The sequence below is a fragment of the Pyxicephalus adspersus genome, chromosome 11 (genome assembly GCF_032062135.1).
Source record: "Pyxicephalus adspersus chromosome 11, UCB_Pads_2.0, whole genome shotgun sequence".
In the NCBI taxonomy this organism is placed as follows: Eukaryota; Metazoa; Chordata; class Amphibia; order Anura; family Pyxicephalidae; genus Pyxicephalus; species Pyxicephalus adspersus.
The window spans coordinates 32549227-32572966 of NC_092868.1; the positions used below are offsets into that span (position 1 = coordinate 32549227).

Sequence of the window (23740 nt, forward strand, 5' to 3'; positions counted from 1 at the left end):
CTGTAAAGGAAAATATAATAACAAATTTCAGGATTTATTCTAGGAATGGATATATACAAGGTATAAACAAGTATAATCAAGGTGTTCACATGGTAGAAATTCCATCGCATATATACATTTTTATAGAGTATTAGTCATAATTACATTCAGCAGAGATTGGATGATAAGTAAGAAGATGTAGGATTTTGTGTAATTCGTTAGCTTTGTACATATTTCTATTGCTTTATACAGACAAGAATATATATATGGCATGTTGTTATACATGTGGTAGTACCGTTTCCCCGATGATAAGGCAGGGCCATCAAATAAGACAGCCCCCCCTTTTTAGAGAAAAATGTAAAATAAGGCCCCCCCCGCAAATAAGCCACCCACCGATACCTGCGCTTACCCGAATCGGGTGGTACGGTGGGTGACTCCGTGTGGTTCCTCCGTCTGCCTCCATGGCTGCGTGCCGCGCCTCGTCATGAAGAGGAAGTGACAGGACTGCAGTGCGTGCACGTGACTCCGCCCAAGCAAACACAGGCAGCTTCCCTCATCCCTCCCTAACGGAGACTGCAGGAGTTTGTTCACGGCCAGAACATCCAAAAGTGAGACACAGACAGGTTTCTTTTGCTGTGAGCAATACCACTTACTGTATATAAGCTTTAGAATGGGACATTAAATGGTACAGTATATGATGAATTACAATGGGACATTTAATGGTACGGTATATTATTGATTACAGTAGAAGGGGACAATGAATGGATCAGATTAATCAGAAGGGGACAATGATTGGCACAGATTGATCAGAAGTGGACATGAATGGCACATGAACAATAACTGTGTACTGTAGTCTTCTTCATGGGTAAATAAGGCATCCCCCTGAAAATAAGCCCTAGAGCATATTTTGGCCTTCCAAAAAAAATAAGACAGTGTCTTATCATCGGGGAAACAGGGTATGTTGTTATGGTAGTATATTGGTTAGCAGAAACTTACTTTATCTTTGTGATGATTTGTCTTAGGAGGGAAGTACTCTTGAGGTATTGGAAGTGCTCCAAATGACTTCTATAAGAGATATATGATATTTCAGGTACAGGTACATTGGATAATGGTTTATCATTAAATTAGCAAGCAAGAGGTAAGTATAAGTATATCCAAACCAATCAATATATATTGTTCAAATTCTGGGGTAAGTATATCTGTATAACATTATTTGGAAAATCTATCATATGATAGACAATAATATTGTTTGGCAAAATCCATAGTAGGTAACATGAGAATTCTTGAAGCAGGGTTTTTAAGGCAGCAGGGTCTCAGACAAACTGGCCATTTTTACAATTGTTGTGATTCAACCTCCAATCTACAACTTCCAGATTGGAGTAAACAACTTGTTCCTGGGAAAAGAACTGGGGAATTTTTGGAACTTTTTAATGGTTCCTATGTCATTATAAGAAAGAGTAAGATGAACTAGGGTCTGTGGGACCAGAAAAGATTAACAGCCAGAATGTTTCCTGAAAGTTGCAGGATAAAATTCAGAATTTGAAGTTGGAGGGAACACATATCTAAAGCTAAAGATTCCTGCAGCTAAAGATTCATTCATTCATCCAATTCTACTCTGTTTTAGCAAGAATACCTGATGAAGAAAAAGGGGAAGTTTCATATTTTCCAGGAATTTTTTTTTCCTGGCATAATATTCTGAATATTTGTAGAATCAGTTCCCACTTTGCGCAGAAAATTGTTGGCCAAACAGTCGATTGAGCATCCTTTCACCCAGGAATGTATGGTGCTTTGAAATACTACAGCTTGTCTTCAAACGTAAGTGGCCTTTGTTCATTGGAAAGAAAATGCTACCCAGCATTCCCATCATAATCCAAGGATGCTGCAGTAAGACTTTACTATGCTGACACAGTGGTACATCCTTCAGGTAGTGCATGGCATCAATGCCTTTCTGCCAAAATGAGTTATTATGTCATTTATGACCAAATGACAGGCATGAAAACTAAAAGTGCACAACTGCTATTCAGAGTAATCACTAAACATCAGAGTGTACTGTTATGTGAAATTAAGCAATGGATAATTGGCTGGAGTTAAGGTATTTATTGATTCCATTTTTAATTTTTAGATCAGTATAAAATGATCCACCATCTTGAGATCCAGGACTGGTCTTCAACCATTTGATGATTTCATAAATACTAGGGAATATAAAATTTCTTTCTTTTTTTATAAAATAAAAATTTGTACAAATTTCAAACGCTGAAACAGGTAAAACTGCTTTTCATTGAATCAGTGTGTGTACAAACTGGATGCATATTAAACAGATACAGACAGTGATACAGGAGGAAGAGAGGACCCTGCCCAGAAATGCTTACAATCTAGGAGGTGGAAGAAGTAACACATATGGAGTGGTGGGAAGTAGTGACAGTTTGAGAGACAAAAGAAGTTGGGTAGGCAAAGTTTGAAGAAATGGGTTTTGAGTGCCCTTAAATAAGCAAAAAGTAGGAGTAAACCGAATAGGATGAGGAAGACCATTCCAGAGAGTTGGGGCAGCTCTAGAAGAGTCTTGGGGCCATGTGTGTGACAAGGTTATGAGTGAGGAAGTCATTAGAAGGTCATTGAAGGAGCAAAGAGAGCAACTAGGGGAGTACTTTTCTAATAGTTAAGAAAGGTAAGTGGAGCAAGAACTGTGAAGGGATACACTTTCATCAGTGAAGCTGGGTGATCCAGCAAACCTGAAATTGATCTGGTCCAGGATTCAAAACATTTAGCAAATGACTTTGAATAAATCCATTCCAGGTTTGCTGGATTACCCAGCTTCACTGATGAAAGTGTATCTTCTTCATCCTTTGAGAGCTTAAATAAATCAGGACTTTTGTGTTCAAGACAAAAGCTACAGTCTCTGCATCCCTTTAGAAGTATTCAACCCTTAGGGGGTAGTACACCAAAAATTAAATTCCTATTGCAGGGGATGCTTAATATTTTACTTGCATTTCGTGTAAACTTCTGAGAAACTCAGTGAGCCAGTCACACAATCAGGAAAAGGCATTTCTGGGGCTACCCCTTTAAATCAGCATAAACTGTGGTCTAATTGTTAAAAAACAATTTAGTTCTGCTTTTAACCATATTTATGTAGGTGAAAAAAAAAATTCACAAGTATAATAAAGAGGAACTTTGGCTTGCTGGTTTTTTTTGTACCCAATGGGACAAAAAGGGGGGAAGTGAAACCTCTGTCAATCATATTTAGATATATTTTGCACAACATAAAACATGTTACTGTGTAAAGCTAATGCATAAGAATAATACAGATTTAGTCATCTCTGTACCCTTTAATAAAAGGCCATGTTTACCCTTTAGTTTCTGGTGTGAGGCTAGGTCTCTTTAAGTATCCTGTGACATGTGTGCATGTGTTGTCAGGACCCTAAAAAAACTAAATACAATATCTATGCAATTGCTTTTCCTATTTCAAAAAGGATATTAATATTCCTAAAGACTTGAAATGGCATCACCCCATCCTGCAGAAGTGCCATATAAACCTCAATCAAATGTCAGGGAGCCACTCCTGGTCATTCTTGACCTTCATACTAGCACCAACCTGTTTATTCTGTACTTTACTCATTTTGAAGGAAAGTGCCTTTTATATAATATATACCCTAACCTGCTAAATCCTGCCATCTTTACCTTGGTCTGCCTGGTCTTTTGAATCTGCTGTTACTCCTGGCTGACAGACATCTCTAATAATCAGATACCATGCTAATTAATTTTTTCTGACCCTGGTTTGTTATAACGGCTTCTCCTCTATTTTCTGCCTGTTCCTTCTAGCCCAGAATTGGTAGATCTTAAAATGTAAGATTTTAAACTCTGTACCTGATCTGTTTCTGCAAAATTCTAATTTTACATTCTGCCCAATGTGACTATCATCTATCTGTCTGGGAATGTTTCAGAGGTTCCAAATTTAAATAGATGGTGGGTTAAAAAGGGATTACAAAGCCTTCTAACGGTCCAACTATCATTATTGCTCCATTCTTTTTAGGGGGTTTCATCAGTAAACAATTTGTCTGTGTAAATTATTTTACTGCAATATTTACAATTTTGCCACGTTTTCCAGTACTTTAACACTCATTAACATTACAATTGTATTGAAAAGTCAGTTTACAAAAGACTATCACACAGGTAATCAATCCTGAAAATATCACAAGCTTCTGACCGACGATAACTACAAAGCTTTATATTGCCATGTATTGAGGAAAGGAGGAACAAATGGTTAAAGTGGTGATAAAATACTGAATCATAAGACATAGAGGCTTTTAATATTTAGTACTAGTATCTCATGCACAAAGCTTCAGATTCCACATCTATAAGATTTGTCTGTACAATTAACATTTTCTAGAGAAAATGCAAAAAGAATTACAAAACAATGTTGTTAAAACACTCCTGCATCTAAGCTGACCCTTTTGTAACTGTGCTGAGCCTACAGTAGCACAGCAGTGGACAATTCCTCTGTGCATCAATGGCAAAGTCCCACAATATATATACGGATACATTTTTGTCCTATACCTATTTTAACTTCCTACAAAATATTCATATTTCATGGATTCCTCAGAATTAAAGGACAACAACCATGACCAGATTAGTTTCCATAGTACTATATATTTTGAACAAAATATTGCACATTTGAAAAAAGAAAATATACAAACTTTTTATGCCTGTGATTTCAGGCCGATAAAACCATAATTACAATGATATGCAGACATTTAGTCCTCATCTGAGCTTTCAGAGCTTTTATCTTTGGCCACTTTCCAGTTGGTCCTTCTACCTTTCCTGGTTACTGTTTCGGAGTCTTTTTTGGACTTTGATCTGTTATGACTACTTCGATGTTTCTTGCTGGATTTTTCAGTCCATCTTTCTTTTCGTTCTTCTATTTCAGAATCTTCTGTACTGCTCATCTCGTCACTTGACGAGTCGCTGTCTTGTCCAGAGGATGATGGCCGTTTCTTTGACCTCTTTTTCCGTGTTGTCTTCTTCCGTTTGGACTTCTTTCGCTTTTCCTCTGATTCGTCTGAGCTTTCACTTGAAGACTCTGTACTTTCCTCCTGCTCTTTTCTTCTTTTCTTTAGCTTTTTGTGTGAACGCTTCTTTTGCTTTTTCTTGTGAGTCTTCTTTGACCGTTTCCGTTTGTGAGATTCTTGTTCTTTTTGGTTTTTGCGTCTTGACTTATCTTGTTCATTAGCTTTCCCTTTATCTCCTGCTTCTTCACGATCGCTAAAAAAGGAACAATAAATTAATAAATAACAAAATTAAAATCAATATTAAATCAGAATTTTTCTCTGTACTGTGCTTGGTGTTAGTGTTAGCATTTACTCTGTAGTATTTAATTCTAATAATCACTTATTTACTTTCTAAATGGTGGACACAGAAGTATTTTGTTCTCCAACACAACACATCATTTTCCAAGCTCTTAAAACCTAAACTATATGCAAAATGTAAAAAAATGCATCAATGCAATACATTTTCTCATGGCTTATGCCTTCAAAAACTATGCAATTACAGTAAAAAACTCTGTTGGTCCCACCAGAAATCTCCTTTCTCTTTCAGCTGTCAACACTGCCTTTGCTGCACTGAAATTCCAAAACCTGCTGTCAGTCTTGTCAAGTTCTCTGCTGGACTAAAGAGCACCTCAAGCTCAAACATGAACCACAGCTGAAGGCAGCTGACAGCTCTAATATTAGCAAATTTTTGTCTATGGAAAATCAAATGAGATGTAGGAGTAATCAAGATCATAATTCAGTTTGCTGGAATTCACTTAAAGAACTATCACACACTATCACAGAACTATCGCATTTCATTGTTCTTTTTTTGTTTTTCAGGACAATCAGATGTTGTGGAAGCAGATGCAGTGTTTTGAAACAGTTGTGTCTACCAAATGTACATACAGACCATAAAGTGGAACTTAAGCTAAAAAAGGGACAAATTATGTACCTGCCTGCTAAAATGTTAAATCAGACAGGGCATTACTGCAGAAAGGGACAAATTATGTACCTGCCTGCTTTGGTGAACTGTCAAAAATGCTAAGCTACTCATACCAGGTTGCCAAGATACCTGGCAGTCCCAGGTTTCCTTGCACTAGCCAGTAATGAATAAACTTTACATAATCATGACCTGGCCAATCAAGATGCCAAATATCGTTTCCAGGTAAAAAAGAAGGAAGAAGATGGCGGAATCCTGCAACGGAACATAGGGGGCCTTAGTTCTGCTTTAACTGGTCACTTTTTTATCACACATGTCCATGGCCAGTCAGACATGCCTTGTCCATTCCACCTCAAGACCCCTCAAGAGAAAAAAAAATGCAGAGGGAAGAACCTTGTTTTGTACAGTAAAAAATAAGTGACTGGGTGGGCCAAAGGGCTCCTCCACAGAGAAAGTGTGTGAGAAAATAATGAAAAAAACCCAGCAAACTATATATCCCCCTTTACAGGAAAATCCAAAACAATTAAGTGTATAGCCTCTGACATGTTCACTTTTGTTTTTTATACACACCTGTCTGTGTCAAATTCTTCCGGGTACAATTCTTTATACCCACTATGGCCCCATCTGAAAGGAACAAGAAAATTACAAATTTGCAGGTAAAACATATTACTTCAGTCAGTGAAACACATAGACAACAACTACAAAACGAAATAGTGCAAGGTCTGTGTGATGAAACATAACAGAATGGTCTGGGGTATTTCATTATTTGCACTTATACAAAATTAAATAAAGGGAGGACACGACTGGGGACTTTTAAGTGAATAGGTAAGGTTCAGGAAGGAAGAAGAATATTAAATTGGGAACACAAACAAGAAGCAGGGTATTTTAGATGAATCATTAGAAAGCAAAGTGCAGTGGATTCTTAAAACAGAATTCCAGCAGAGGTGGTGATCAAGGTGGTGACTTGGGATACACAAAGGGCAACAAAAAGGAGCAACAGGGCAGACTTGATGGACCACTTTTTCTGCTTCCACTATTACAGGATTTCCTCTCACATTCAATAGTGAATGAAAACAGCATGGCACAGGCGCTACACATATAGGTCTTCCTACCTGTCAGGAATGCTGGCCTCACATTCAGAATACTTCTTGTTCCAGGCTCGCACACTTAGAGCATCTTGTCTTAGAGTCACTGCAGCTGCAGCTCCACCTTTTGCAGGCTCCCGATTACCCCCGGCATCAAACCCATCTGATCTCATACGACCTCTAATAAAAACAGAACACAAGACATTAAAGGAAAACTGGAATGGTTTTGGGTGACATTATAAGTTTGTTCAGTATATATGTTCTAACATTTGCTTTTTTGCAAAATGACCCCCCAAAATTGTTTTGCAAATAAACTATTGGGGTCACACAGGGATCACAAAACACTATGAGATTTTTTCAGGTTCTTTCTCTGAAGGATGCTTGGCATGTTCTTTTGAACAAAGCAGACAGAAAATGCAAGGAATCACTCTAAAGACAATCAGTTTTATAAACTGAAGTTTGAGCTTCAGCTGACAAAAATCACAAACCACTTTATACAGACGTTTGCAAATCTATTCATCAAGTGTTTATGATTTTTGTAATGTATAAAGTGGTGGCGATTGTGCAAATAGTAAGAAATTTCATATTCTTTGATTTTTATCTTCATGGGAACATTCTATTTCTTATTCTTTATTTATATTGATGATATGGTTTACCAGTCCTATACAATACAATGATACGTTCACCCTGCACAAATGCAAATTGTTTATAACTAGAACCCCAGAGTTCTACTTGTGGGTTGAAAGTAAAAATATACCTACAGTTATAAAGCAGATAAAAAACAAATTACAAAAAACTTATATAATCTTCACTATGGTAATTTACCATGAAAAGTCACCTTCAATCTACATAAATCTACACCTTTAATTAAACTTATAACTGGTAAGCTTGCCAAAAAGATCTATGAATAAACACTTCCTGTTAGTGTTCTGTTCCTCTACCCCAATTGTTTTCTAATGCTTTCACATCTGATGGAGACATTGAGCAATCATACCAGTCCTCACTGTGCAGGTATGTACTGTTGTCACCATCAGTTAGTCTGCCCTGAACAATGAAATACTACTGGCAAAACATCTTAAAGCAAAATTAAACTTGGAAGAAAAAAAAAAAACACCTTCACAATCAGTCAATCCTTCTGGATTTGTACTTGATTGGGTCCCGCGTTGTCCTAATATATTCCTTCATCCCTGCGCTTCACCACCATTCCCTTCTTCTTTCTTCTTCCTATGTCACCTGATCTCGCACTGCGCAGTTGCAAGATCAGGTAACGTAGATAGGAAAAAGGATTGCCAGGATGTGGCATGCGCAGAAGAAAGCAGCCAGACGCCTCCCAGGATGTGTGACCTATGTAGACTACGCTGTTATATTTGCGACAATCAAGACAGAAGGGGGAGAGGCTGTACCTTTGTATTTTAACCCCCCTACCCCAAAGAGGTATTTTTCACCTTATTTAAAAGGGTTGTCTACCCTTTTATGCAAGGTAAAAAACCTTAGGAAAGAAGTTTGTTTCAGCAAACCAAATATCATCAGGTAAAGGATTAGCTAGTAAACCTGCCAGTAACACACATCAAATCCTAGGATGACAACTGTACTGTATCTATAGGAGTAAGAGGACAAAGTGTGCTAGGACACCTCCTGTTCCCCTAAGAAAATTGGCGGTGTGTTGTAGTTTCCTACATGCAGTGGATTACAGAACCAGATCCCCTTCCCAGACAGAATAAATAACTGGGCAGTAAGGAATGAACTGGCTTCAGCTACTGTTCTAAAATAGTACAAACATATTACCTGTTATCACTGAACTCCTCTGGGTACAGCTCCTTGTAACCATTATGATCCCATCTGTAAGGGAACGGCAAGGGACTTTAGTATATGGTGGAAAGACACCAAAGCATCAGAATGACAGGCGGAAACAGGAATTATCAGAGAGCTTAGTAATGGCAGTCCCAAAAAATCTTTTATAACAGTTGAAGTATAAGTTGAAATCTCTGTAATAAGTGCTGACCTATTCAGATCTGGAGATGCCCTTCTCCTCTTTGTTCTGTGTGTCTCAGTCTGTTTTTCCAGTTCTCGGACTTTCCACATTTCTGTTTCTTCCTGGATCTGTTCAAAGTAAAAGTGAAATGGATAGAACTATATCACTTTCATTTTATTGTGTCCCAATATGAGTTAAAATAACAGCAACCTAACAAGTTAACCATTCATGGCCTTGTAACAACCTTCTGTTTAGTTTAATTGGACATTTAAGTGCAAAGGTCAAACAAGCAAACAAAACAGGAGGCTGGTGGAAGGATGGACCTTCCAATTATTATTATTAAACAGGATTTATATAGCGCCAACATATTACACAGCGCTGTAATCTGGTTTAAACTGTCAACATGGCTGGTACATTTGATTACATTTTAAAGATTGACTGTAAGGTCTGCTGGAATGTCCACTTTAACAGTTCCTCCATAAAGCTACATACACAAAGTTAACATTTTTTAAATTGTAGTAATATGCAACAAAACCAGTTCCCTTTTTCTAGTAAATAAAATACAATAGCAATAAAAGTTACATTGGTACAAAAATGGTATCTTTTATCTTTACATCTTGATGCTTCCTGCAAATGTATTTATTCCAATTGAGCCATATATAGTAGGAATTACTATGTCTTGTAAAGAATTTCCTACTTTTATAAAGGAGATTCTGCATCGGAAAGACCCCACTTTGCATCCCAAAACATCCTCACCAACATGTGCAAAGGGCAAGTAATATGTTTCCTGACAGCTTTATCACTGACATGATGGCCTCATATGCCTAACACAATGTAAGATATCTATTTAGTTGCTAGCCCATTCCAGATCTAGAGCACAGCTTCACTGCAGCTTTATTTCTTTCCAAATGAGGTCCCTTGTCTCTGTGATTGTTCAGGCTTCTTAGATTTGAACATGCTAGTCTCATTAGACTCAATCTTGGCCATGACAACACATATTCCTTGTCCTTACAATGCAGTTAGGAAGCTCCTCATGTTTGCCAGAATCAGCACTGTGTCATTTCAATTATAGCATGAGGTGACACATGGGTAAGCAGTGTATTGTTTGGATGCCACTGAGTAAAGTATGTCTTCATATGAGGAACATGTTCATCTAAAAGTGATGGTCATTTCACTCTGGAAGCACCATCTTTCCCCTTGACAGTAACCTAGCACCCCCTATGACGCCACGCTTTAGGACATCTTTGGACCTAGCTGGATTTGGTCACTAATTTGGTTTCTGGATATTTGTACTTACATATGTTATTAAACTATTAAAAATCCCCTGAAGAAGTGATTGTATACTCGAAACGCGTTGGTACTTACTAAAACATTTGATAGTATTTTATTTTATATATTGTTTAATGTCTGGGGCCTTATGTATTTATCAATGTACATGGAATGTTTAATATTTGTATTGTACACCAAATTAAAAATATTGTGTTTTTACTGATTTACTTGCCAGTAATTCCCTGCTAAGGTACACCAGTACTCTGTTCTGTTCTATATAGTATCTCAAGTCCTTTCTTATTCAGTCCCCAGGGGAGGTGAAATGCTGTTTGTGACAGCTCTATAAAAGTGAGTAAAGATGCTGCAGATGGTTCACAGAGACAGTAAACACCACACGCATTTTATTTTACACTTTACTGGGTAATGACAAAGGTTTAATTAAACAGATCCTGTAGGTATCAGTTTATATTTGCACCTCTATTAAAAATAAAAAAAAAAAATCAAAGATTTCTTTGGAAAATAAAAATCAGGTGTTCCAGGAAGCTGTTTTTAGAAAGGTTTCTTCAGAATCACAAAAGCCGCACTGGTTAACCACCTAATGGAAATCTTTTTTTTATTCATCTTCAGAAGTATTTTATCTGCACACACTCCTTTACCTCAACTATTCTATTGTTTGACATATTGGTGTTTATTTATAAAGCAGCGAATTTGACATTCACTGAAACATTCCCTGGTAGAGAGATAATTACTACCATTGAAACACATGGACTGGGGGATTGTTACAGTTATAAAGTCAGACTGACTTTATAAATAGACCCCACTGTAATTTTCTTTCACATACTACGATACTGTCAGTTGCTTGGTAATATGTATATTTTTTATGGATGGTGGTACACTAAATATACAAAACATTTATTTTCAGGTTACAGTATAATTTATAATTTCAATAAAGGGCTCCATTTATAAAACAGGGAATCTGACATTCCACTAGTGGAAATCAGTTACTGCCATTGAAAAACATGGACCTGGATCAGTGGTCGCCAACCGATGGTCTGCGAGAAAAGTTTGGTGGTCCGCGGCTCTGGCCAGTGTACCCCCACAGCAGAGTCGGAAGGATCCTAATGGGGGGGGGGGGCACACCGGCCAGAGCCGTGGACCATGTTTTCCGTACAGATTATAGGCTCAGAGCGGTAGGCCGGTTGTGTCTGTCATTAGGATGTCAATCTGGGGACAATTTCTTCCACTTTGAGTGACACACGGCTCCCCGTGCATGCGTGGTTCAGAGTTAGTGCATATAGTGGTCCACTAATGTTTGAGGAAATGTCTGATTCCCCGTTAAATAAATAGAGCTTATAATTTTTTTACCGGTATGTAATGATGCATCTTAAAAAGTTGAATATTTTAGCAATGCACCACTGCGATTATGTTTATTTCTATATAACTTCTTTTACCTTTTGTGTTTTTTAGCTCCAATAGAGGAAGCGCAATTATCCTTCAAATGTATTGGCTACTTTACTTTGATTACTGCTTTTATTACCACGTCATCTGTAAGTCATGTGCACTCACACATTTTCTTCTGACTTGTAAGATGGTGGCTGTTATCATCGGTCTATTTGGTATAGCATTGTACAAAATGCAATTGAAAAATGCAGTAATCAAAACATTTATTTTTACCTTATTGTGGGCATCTGTGTGTCGTATGACATTTCTAAGTAGGACTTTTCCAAGAGGAACACGGGACATCTTAAAACCTATAACATGAACAGAACAAAATTTCAGATTACAACTTACATCTTTGCACTTAAAGTACACTTAGGAACCTACAAGTGTGCTCCATCCAAAACCAGTCTGCCTGTGCAGATAACATATAACATGACACTGAGTGCGACCCAGCAACGTGCACGACGCTTTGAGCACCCCTTTTTACGCTCGCACGCCAGCGTGCCCCTTCTTACGCTCGCCCTCGTGCCCCACCAGTGTGCCCATATCCACTGTCACCCTCCAGCGTGCCCCTTCCCACACTCGCCCGCCAGCATGCCCCTTCCTTTGCTTGCCCACCAGTGTGCACCTTCAAGCCTATTGCTGACCCACTAGCGCACCCCTTCCCTTACTCACCTGCTAGCGTGCACCTTCAAGCTCGATGCTGACCCACTGGCATGCACCTTCCCATGCTCACCAGCCAGGGTGCCCCTCCCATGTTTGCCCGCCAGCACACCCCTTCCCTTGCTCGCCCGCCAGTGTGCACCTTCAAGCTCGATGCTGACCCACCTGTGTGCCCCTTTCCACATTCGCCCGATTGCCCTTTCCATGATGACCCACCGCTGTGCCATTTTCCCACATGGAAAGGCCTAGCCTTGCAGCTTCCATAGTAATGCTGCTCCATCTATCCTGTCCAAATTTGTAGCTGATATGATCCCTGTCTGTGCACCTCTGGACACATTTATTATAAGAATATTCCCCTCCATGCCAGAGTGCAGCGCCAATTGATCCAGATAGTGGATAACCAATAGTGCTGTCCTATTATAAATATAAAATAATAATAAATAAATAATAATTATAAAAAACGCCATTTTCACAGCCCCGTCCCCAGGACGAGCCAGCCTATGGTGGCATTCTCGGAGAGCAGGCACCATGTGCTCATTGTGCCCATTATGCCCCTCCACTCTCCCTCTCCAGGCAGGCCGAGCAAACTTACCTTGCACCGTATCTTCGCTTCCCTTTCTTCCCGGAAATACATCTACACTGACTTTGTGGCATTAAGCGGAACGCCTGTGGGGGGAATCGGGAGGGAAGCAATTCAGTGCTGCACCGCTCGAAAGTTGCCATAGTAACCGCGTTTGTTTTGAAAAAAGACAAGCGAGCTGCAAATTGTATCCCAGAACACGTGTTACCTTGCCGCATCCTGCCAGCTACTCTCAGCCCTCGACTCACTTCTACAGACTTTCTAAAGGGGTTCACAGACTCTGGAGGATTGTCCCTGTTAGCAAAGGTTAGTATTGTGCAGGTTTTGCCTAATGTACAATAAAATTCTTTTTTTTCTGGTGTCATAAGCCATTTATTTTTATGGACTTTTTACACAGGATTGCTGACTATATGAAACTAAAACTGTCTTAGTCAGATTTTTGCTGCTGATGGTGCAAGGAGAAAGGTGGCTGCCACGATGTTGTGAAATCCATAAATAGTGTTTTATATATAAAATATGATGGTCACATTCCATAGAACACCATCTCGGTTTGTGACTCCGAGGGTCCCTTCATCAGGGCTTTGAAAATGTTAAAACAAAAACACATACCGTACTCGTAAATCTGGAGACATCCCGCAGAGTAATCACTCCAGGTCCATTAGTATGTTTATGGTTTTTTTCTTCAGCATTTGCAGATCCTGATGAAGAGGGACCTTTTAAAATCTAAGAAAGTTTTGGAATTTTTATTTACAGACCATGATTTCTAATAAGACATATCTGGTCCTCCTAGTAGTAGTCACAATTACCTGGATGAAGAGACTTTGCAGCCATTAACATTGCTAAAAACTGATAAAGCAGCTTGGAAGGCTGAAAAACATCTTGACTATTACAAGAAGGTGACAAACTTCTACCAGATATAGAATGCCCGGGATAAATGAGAATCTTTACAGACATACTGGCAATATTTTTGGGGTGTATAACCTGAAACCTGAATGGCAATACAGGTAGTCCCCTGGTTACATATGAGATAGGGACCCTAGGTTTGTTCTTAGGTTGTATTTGTATGTAAGTTGGAACAGGTACATTATTTTAATAAATGCAATTAGGACAGATGTTTGTCTCAACATATAATTATATAATGTATAAAATACTCACTGTGAGTCAATCACAACTTTATTAAGCCTAAACAATCATAAACTTCTGGAGCAAGCTGTGATTTGATATGCAAAAACAAGCAGCAGCTGCAGAATTTGATTTGTCTTGGTCATTAAGTTACAAGATGTGAGAGATCAGCTCGGCTCCTAAGATCACCCACAACCTCAGCTGTGTTTAGCAAAAGATTTCTTCTGCAAGTAATGCAAATCACCCCTACCCCCTTTAAGCCTCCGCCCTGCACACAAGCATAAGAAATCTGCTGATTACAGAAATCACCTACATATACATGAACTGATGAAGCAGCTTGAAGAGCTGTGAAACGTCTTCAACATTACAAGAAGAAGGCCAGTTGAATATGTCTAAGTAATACTAGATATACAATGGTCTGGATAAATGAGAACCTTCACTGACACTTTAGGTCTGCACACGATTCGTATGGCACTTTCTTGCGCCCATTGGTGATTGAATGTGACCCATGTTTTTTTCTTTCTAGAAAGTAACTGAAAAGTGAATTCCTACAGCAGACCAGAATAGCAACCAGCATAAACAATCCAGGGCCGCACTACTTTTTTTTTATCATGCTGTCTGTGTCCCTGTTATGGATATTCACTCCATTCGTCCTGTTGTCACCAGCACAAAAATCAAAGGGAAAGTAAAAATGTTACAGTTGTCACCAGAATCACAATAGGTGGAAAATCCTGTAATGACACAGATGTCAGTGAGAATTGTGGGGGACCATGGTATTTGCCACTTCCGGAAGTGTTGATTGCATAGCAGTCTTTAGTGGAACCATTTTTTAGGATCTAAGTTGTGTTCAGAGGCACAAGAAGTATTTCATCTATTTTGATGTCATGGCTTGCTTTGTCAAGCTATCCTGACCAGATCATTTATTTCAACTGCAATATTCCCATAGGGTTATGCGCTTTAAATATATTTTAAGTATGTTAAACTCTTTTACTGTATTTCTTGTTTTTTCTTTGTTTCTGTTTGCGTTTACTGTGACCTAATAAAATGATGCATTCATTACAAAAATTGCCGCAACTACATTTATAGACTAATGCAACTTTCCTTAAGGCGCTGTGTATATAAAATTATTGCCGTGTCCTCTTTGCGTAATCCATATTTTAGTGTTGGATGAGCAGTACATGACACATTGCATGATCAAATTTGCAAGGTCGAGATTTGCATATTGTGCAATCTTCAAGGTAAGAGGCACCTCAGCTACAGAGGAAGAGGTTTCAATGGCAGTTATATTTACTGTTATCTTGTGGTTCTTTATATCACCAATTTTTGCCATTTTGCACTGTTTATTCTGAAGATAAATTTCCTTTAAACACATTTGAACATCTTTCTAAGTACTATGACTTAATGATTACAAAAACATCCTGTTGTGTTGTAAACGTTTAAGACAGCAGTAAATTATTAGGTATTATGGTTACCATTGTGTGTTCTTGCATTTTTAATCAATTACATTTGTTCTACAGAGTGGTTTAAGGTGCTAAGATCCACACGTGGCCAAGATGAACAGCAAAATCACACCAAACGAGCTGTTAGCCCAGGTCAACCAGTTCTGGAGCATGTTGGATGATATGGCTGAAAGCAGCCCTGAAAGTTATCAGAAGTTCATACAGCGTCATATGAAGGATGGGAAAGACTTCATGAAGCCTCCAGAGCCATTCTTGTGTGTGCAAACTAAAATATTGGTAAGATAAATAATGTGCATAGTACTTTTTTTATGTTTTCTTGTGATATTACCTGTATGTCCAGACTGATTTTTTTTAAAGGGAGGGGGTAAGGAAATCAGTTGTTGCTAACCTCAAGCAAACCTGTCCCCAAGTGGGATCATAGCTGCAGCCTCCTGTAACATAGAAGCGTTATACCTACCCCTGTGTTGGATCTTGTTTGTCTTGTACAGCTCTGTGTGCTGCTCTTATCTGGGAAATCAGATAACTTGTCCTCAGCTGGGTGTTGTGGTTTCTTATGTTGACCTCTACATTATTACAGAAGGTAGGAGTGACAAAGACATCCACAAGAGAAACCACAGAAGCCATTGTGGGACACACCTGTATATGTCAAATAGTATAGGCACTTGAAGCTGTTCGGCAGAGCAAAGTTTTAACACAGCAGCTGGAGAGATAAGTGTAAACTATAGGAGGCTGCTGTGGTACATTTTCCCACATACATAAGTAAAGATGAAGTTTTATCCCCTATATTTTGCCCTCCTTGGTTCCTCTTTCCACCCTTATCAACATACTAATGTTAATTTTGAATAAAATCTTGGGATATGTGAGTGTGTGTATGTCTATTTATATATAATGTTTTTTTTTCAGTATCCAGAAGAGAAGATGCTATTTATTAATATATGTGAATGGAAAAGAGTACCTGCACCTCAGTCTGACTCACATCCTGTGCCTTTAATTGCTGGTAAATTAGAAGATACTTCTGAAGGTACAGGTGAGTCAGTCCTAATTCTTCATGTATTTATGTAAGGGATTTACTGGTAACAGAATCAAAAGAAAATTGTAATTGTGAAAAGTAAAATCCAACCACCAGTTAAAGCAAGTGAAAGCAGTCCTCCAAAAGGATGTCTTTGTATTCTGTAATATTAAAGCAGAACTACCACCGGGTCTTCTTCCATCACCTGGTCTTCTTATTCCTTCCTTTCTTCTTAATTCTGACCATTGGTCATCTTGATTGGCTGGGCTGGGATGACATACCTAATGCATCAGAGCTCATTCAGCCCCTGGGTATTGCTGGGTATACCACTGACCACCACACTAATGTACTGTGAGTTGTGAACATAGTGATAAAGTTCTAAGGTTTTAAGGTTGGTGTATGAAAAAAGTTTCAAGTGTTTTAAGTTTTTTCAACCTTGTCCAGCTATATTAACTACAAAACGCTTCCTGGATTGGTCTTACTGATACTGATGCATCAAAATACTGATGCATCAAAAATGTTCTTTCTTCTAGTTATTGACATTGCATACAGCCCAGCTGTACTAAAGAAAGCTGACGGAGATCAGGTAGAACAAGATCAGCTCATCCGCCTAGCAATGAAATACATTGAACAGCAAAACAAAGTCACCCTTTGCCATTCTTATCATATTGCACCATTCAGACAAAAAGGTACTTTACAGGCTCTAAGAAACAATTTAGAAGGTAAACCGAAAAAGCCAGAAAGGACAAAATCGAGATCAGAAAACAGTAAGTGTCATCATTTTTGCATGTAAATATTTTTGTTTTGCTCTGAAGAGAAGAAATCTTATAGCTTGAAATGAATAATGCATGTTGGAAAAGTGATTTAATGTGAAACTTGGCTCTCAAAAAATTCGTTTTGTAGAGCACTGTTTGCAAAATAGAATGTTATTTCATGTTTCCCTTCTTTGTGCAGTGCACATCCTGTAGACACTTTGTAGGGAATTTCTATGGATGCAGGTACCCCTCCAACTGAACATTTTTACATCAGAATCTACAGCACACTGTGAATTACATCAATGTTTGTAGTTTGCTTGAAAGGTTGATAACTCTACAGGTAACTTAAGTAAGCATTGTGACCATAAAAAAAGAAATGTCCATGGATTCGCCTTGCTAGTATAGATTTTTTTAAAAGCAGTACCAATAGATGAAAAACATTCACATTTTATACACATGGGAAGCAACATATTGATTTTAGATTCTTGAGTTTAGATATACTTTCATTAAAATTAATATTTCTAGGCTAGAATTTCCTTAAAATTCATTTTCCAGCAAAAAATTGGGAAGTGAAAAAAGGAAGTGAATATAGAAGGGCTTTTAAGGCCATTTCATAAATATACTGGTGGGGCAACAATAGCAGTTGACTGGAAAAAAAAACTTGAACAATAGGTCCTCTGGAAAAGTTAATTTACTTATACAATTATTTCTTAATCTGCCTGGTCTGATCAGAGATCCTATGTTCATAGACCACATATATCTGAGCTGGTCAATGTGCTAGTTTCTACCACAGGAGTGGGCAACTGCTGTTGTACTCCTCTCCGCCACCTGCAGCCTTTCCTCTAAGCAAGTGTAAGATCTCTGGGGACATGGAGGAGCAGGGCAAAGAAGATATCTTCAGGGGCTGGTGGACGTGGAAAGATGGTTGCATCTGATTGGAGGGTGTAAATAATTGGGTGTTGCACTGGGTATTTCTTACAATCTAATTGGGCAATAGAGAGGAAGATGTGGGAAGTAGAGAAGGAAGGAAGAGAAATTCCTATTGAAGGCAGAATTTCCAGTAACACAGTGAAACTCCATTGAAAGCATTATCCTCTATAGGTATGAAAAACTGATAAGTAAACAAAACCCTAACTCATATTTTATAATATTAAGTTGTCCAAGTGTTGGAGACTGTCAAACAGTTCTCAACAAAACCAAGAGTTCTTCACAAAACCAAGAAAAATGTGAGTAGCATATGTCTTACGCAGAAGAGACACATGCTTTACTTTATACTAATCCTAACACAGTGTTTTCCTTAGCCCCTTTTAGCTGGGCGCAGTACCCGGCACTTTTCAGCAACCATCCAGCTGTTTTTGGGTGGTTACTGATGAGTTGGGTCACAATACAGAGATTTCTACCACCTACTATTTATTTCCACCCAGCTTAAAAAAAAAATGATGTGGATAGGTGAAGTCAAGTGCTAACTATCAGTATTATATACAGGAGATGATTAATATCCGTATTATTTTCTTCTTTTTAGCTGTTGATATGACATTACTGGAACAGTTAAAAACCATTTCAGTTAAAGAAGAGAAAGAAGAACTGAACCCACACATACAACTAATAGAGAGTAATCCCAAGACTGTAAAAGCAGGTCTGATAGAGGTGATCTCCAGTACAGAGCTGAAGGAGGAAGATCTGCTCGCTACTCCACGACATGAGCTGTCCGTTGTTAACGACCAGTCTGGGAAACCACAGAAAGTAACACTGACGGTTACATTACATGGAGTTTGCTCTGTTTCTCAATGTGATTTGAGAGTATCTAAGGTACCATTAAAAATTTGTATGCATATAATTTATCAACATCATTGTGTTGTACTAATAGAAGAATGCAATGTAGCTTAAATGTTTTCTTATCTTAAAGGCTGTGTACACGTTAGATGACAAAGACTCAAAGATGCATGAAAAAGCGCTGTACATACAACGAGAGAAAGGAGAGGGGAGGGGGGAGAACGAGCAAGCGGCACCCGTTGCGCTCTCTTCCCTTCACTTGTATTGTAGTAGTTTGCTATTCATGGACAGATTCATGAATGTCGACGGATGAATGCTGTACACACGTCACATTCTCGCCCAATACTAGCCCTGAAGCGATAATCGGACGAGAAATATTTGACGTGTGTACATAGCCTTAGGCTGAGTCCACATGAACTTAGTACACTAAGGTTAAAATTAGCGTTAAAATTTCAGTCAATAGAGGGAGAGGTTGTATGGGGACACTGCTCGCACTACTGAAGCATTTGCATGTGTTCTGCACCCACTTGGGAAGAACACATGCTCCGCTAGGGCTGCTTGGAGCAGTCTCCCCATACAACCTCTCCCTTGATTGGCTGAGAAAAGGAAAACACTGATGAAGCCTCAAGAGTCATCAGGGGTTCAGCCAATCAGCACTAGAGGTAAATGAGGACACTTAACATGAAATACCATGCATATAATAAAAAAACAAACAAAACTTTCACATTAAAGTCTGGTCTTATTTTTTAGGTATATATAATCCCTTCAGGGAATGGGTAAGGTATACAGTACCCCTGTACTCATTCTCCCGGGTAGGGGAGTGGACATCTGGGGGGGTCCCCTTATTAAAGGGAGCCTCCTTATTCCAAATAAGTCTTGCTAATCAAAAATAAAATGCTTAGAAATGCCCGTAACGCTACTATTAAAACCAATAGAGGCATTTCTAAAATATTATATGCATTTGTAACGCTTGTAAAAGCATCTATTGTTTTCAATTAAAGCTTTTATAGGCATTAAAATACTGACCAATGCAAAAAACTTCATTGACATCAGTGGAGACTTATAATGATGTTTTAAGTCATTTATAAATGCATTAAAACACCTCCATTGATTTCAGAAAGGCGCGTTCTCTTAAAAGCTCAGAAATGTGCTTCCAACAAACCTTCCAGTGTAGACTGGCCTATTGGAGTCCATGGGAATTTCAAACATGGATATTTACACACTCGGGGTAAACGCTGAGAAACAGTCCATGTAGACTACACCTAAATAACATTAAAGTGGACCTGTCAGATAAAAAACGTGTGGTGCAGGCATTCTCATAAATCTGTATATTCATTCCTAATTCTTCATTTCCATTATACCTGGTAGTGTTTGTTTTTGAGGTAGCTGAATGGAGCACCCACAGAGAGAAAGATGTGTAGTTTATGCTGCTGGGAAAGGGGAGTAAAGTGAAGTTTGTTTTTAAAATACTGAGTCTACAGATTTTTTTTACGTTATAAATAAATAAAAAAATCTAAACGGGGGAAAAGAGGAAAACCATTTTAATTGTCAGAGTGTACACCTGGGAACTAAATTGGACCAACTGTTACAGGGTGACTGTGCTCTGTCCTTGTTTCCAGTTTTTAATAATATCATTATTAAACAGGACGTATATAGTGCCAACATATTACGCAGCTCTGTACATTAAATAGGGGTTGCAAATGACAGACAAAAAACAACAGTGACACAGGAGGAGAGGACCCTGCCCTGAAGTTGTGCTCTTGCATTGCTGCTCTGTCACATACTTCCCTGATGGAGCCTCAAAGCAGCAATGCTAACACATACTGCACAGGCATGCTCCACTATTGTAACTGGCAAGAAGCTGGTCTACAGCAATTATGTGAGCAAGAGTCTTAAGTAGATACATGTAGACAGGATGAGGTTGAAAGAGTCTGGAGAAGCTCAGCAGAGCTAAAAATGAAAGAGGAGAAAACAGTATTTTAAAGAAAAAAAATACATTTTTTATGCTCATCAGTGCTTAAGCAGATTGTTTTATCTGGTTAGTGTTTAAAAAGTTTGGCTTTATAAATAAGATATACAGCGGATATTCACTATCCTGAGAAAATGTTACCATACAACAGCAGTGCTGCCTCTGCTTGGTGATCACATCATATGGTAAGTATCCATAAATCTCCAATGAGGATGAAAATTCTTTACAATATTTTGTGACAGAGACCCCTTCAATTCTTAAACAAAACCCCACACCAGAATACAAATATTCCTTCTCTTTGTGTTTCAGGATGATATAATGCTTGAAGTCCCTGGAAAGTACAGACTGTGCTTAGATCTTCCTTTATTGGTCAACGAGGATTCAACCACTGCGAAGTACAACAGAGTAAATAATACTTTGACTGTGACTATGTCGGTTGCAGACAGCCCTGCAGCAAAGCATCAAACCATATGACTTGGTGATCTTCAAGTGCCACCCAGTGTATAGTATTGGCAGTGTAATCCCCAAATGTAGGGTAACAAAGCTGTGACATTTTTTGGTTTGCACATTTTTTTCACCCTAAGTGTCAACTAGAGGTAAATGTGTGTGTAAGACAGAGCAAGTTGTATTAGGTCAAGAATAAAAATGATAAATATTTTTTTTTTCTAAAGTTTTATATAGGTTATATAAGATATTTATGTCCTGTGCATCACAGCCGAGTGCTAACCACTGAGCCACCATGCTGCCTCATTTATTTATTAAAGGGAACTACACAATGCTAATATGCTTAGTCTGTTTTCTTTATATCTTTTCCTAAATGGTATGCAAAGCCAAAATAAATTCTTGGTTTTGGATATTTTGCTGTCTGTGCCCCTGCTGAAAAGAATTACCCCTCTATTAGTTGGTGACCAAAGTCTCTGATACAGAAAGTGATGGACTCATTATGATAAAAGTTGTGAATAATAGAACAGGCGGTGAATGGAAATCTTCCAATTGGGACACCTGTCTAAAGGTGTTCCCCTCACTTTGGAGAGGTCTCCTTTTTATTCCTGGTTGTGACCCTGTGATACAAAATGAAAGGAAACTTCCCTAATGGTGAACAGATATATATTACTGTTATATAAAAAAATAATCTGACCAGGCATTCGCCCTTTCCTACGATATCTAAAACAGAAAAAAAAATGTTTTCATGTAGTTTAATGTCATAATATAGATACCACAACACCACATTTTAATAATTTGGTAAAAAATTGCAAACTGAACATTTAATTACCATGCAGATATACCAGTTTTTAGGTTTTTTTTCACTTTATAAATGTTCATTAATGAATACAGAACTAAAGATTACCTTGTCCTCACAGGGACATTTGGCTTTCCTGTGGCTCCATAATGACATCAGGGCCAACCACTGTACACATGATGGATTGTGATCATCTTGGGTGACAACCATTTAGCATTTGTACATAGCTGTATTTACAATTCCTGTATTAAATTTAGAATTTTGTTTGCAGACTGTTCTAATCAATATTTCTGCCATAATGTCAGAACATTATTTATCAATGTAATTTAAGAGACCTTAAAACATTTTGAATGTTCACGGGCACGGTTACAAGACTTCTCTAGAGCTGCCCCAACTCTCTGGAATGGTCTTCCTCGTCCTATTCGGCTTGCTCCTACTTTCTGCTCATTTAAAAGAGTGCTCAAAACCCATTTTTTTAAACTTGGCTACCCACCTTCTTGTCTTTTGAAACCATCACTACGTCCCACCACTACATATCCCCCTCCTATTGTGTGTTAATTCCCCCACCTCCTAGATTGTAAGCTCTTCGGGGCAGGGTCCTCTCCTCCTGTATCACTGTCTGTATTAGTCTGTGATTTGCAACCCCTATTAAATGTACAGCGCTGCGTAATATGTTGACGCTATATAAATCCTGTTTAATAATAATAAAGTGTTTGTTGTGAACAATTTGTAAATTTGGATTGGTCCAATCTCAGAGAGGATTTATTGCATTAAATTGAACTAGCTGTGGAACAGCATTCTAATTGTCATCGAATTCTGTAGAACCTGGGATTATTTAAGTGTCTGTAAACCTGTAATTGAGGCTAGATTTTCCATTATTTTTTGAGATGTTTAAAATAGGTATGTACTGGATGTCAAGCTGTTCAGACAAGGGTTATCCTTCCAGCTTAGTGAATCTGGTGAAAATTCACTCTGCAAAGAATCCGAATCATGTGCAAGAAAATACAAAACAAAAAAAATATATATTTTGCTTGCACATAATTGCAAAGCTTCACCTCATTCACAAAGCTAAGTAAACTTTGCTAAGTGAATAGCGCCAAACACTTTTAGTAAAAATCAACCCCAAAGTTACAGTAAGAACTGCGAGCGATAAACCCTGGCCACTATGCATGACTTGCATTTTCCAGTTTTTAATGGAGTTTCTCTGACTTTAATGTAAGCAAGTTGCATTGATTTCTACCAACTAAAAGCTTTTATTTAATTATATCTCTATACTTTAATCTCAAGTTATATCCGCTTTCTTTTACTTGGTTTTTAACATGAATGCTGGAAGATGTGTTTTTGTAAAAGTTACAGCAACTGACACTGCTAAATATGGATTGTTTACTTTTTAAATAGATGATGAGCAATGTCCCCATAAACACGCAGGACAATCCCATAGCTGAAAGCAGGTCTTTAGGGGT

General features: G+C 38.2%; 2 protein-coding genes across 3 annotated transcripts; one reads left to right on the plus strand and one right to left on the minus strand.

Annotated features, from left to right (window-relative positions):
• Nucleotides 1–4026: 4026 nt before the first annotated feature.
• Nucleotides 4027–13050, minus strand: NKAPD1 (NKAP domain containing 1). 2 transcript variants are annotated; one of them, XM_072427260.1, is made up of 7 exons: nucleotides 12962–13050; nucleotides 11941–12017; nucleotides 9028–9125; nucleotides 8811–8864; nucleotides 7053–7205; nucleotides 6511–6564; nucleotides 4027–5235 (listed from the first exon to the last, which is right to left on the minus strand). In XM_072427260.1, the coding sequence occupies exons 2-7, from the start codon at nucleotides 12007–12009 to the stop codon at nucleotides 4728–4730; spliced, it is 936 nt and encodes a 311-aa protein (XP_072283361.1). In that variant the 5' UTR covers nucleotides 12010–12017; nucleotides 12962–13050; the 3' UTR covers nucleotides 4027–4727. The 2 variants fall into 2 exon arrangements, with proteins under 2 accessions (XP_072283361.1, XP_072283360.1); XM_072427259.1 differs by lacking the exon at nucleotides 12962–13050 and adding an exon at nucleotides 12535–12888.
• PIH1D2 (PIH1 domain containing 2) lies at nucleotides 13010–23003 on the plus strand. Its single transcript, XM_072427261.1, has 6 exons — nucleotides 13010–13255; nucleotides 15589–15807; nucleotides 16435–16558; nucleotides 17074–17307; nucleotides 18818–19104; nucleotides 21347–23003. Exons 2-6 carry the CDS (start codon nucleotides 15625–15627, stop codon nucleotides 21509–21511), a joined length of 993 nt encoding a protein of 330 aa, XP_072283362.1. The 5' UTR covers nucleotides 13010–13255; nucleotides 15589–15624; the 3' UTR covers nucleotides 21512–23003.
• The last annotated feature ends 737 nt before the right edge of the window (nucleotides 23004–23740 follow it).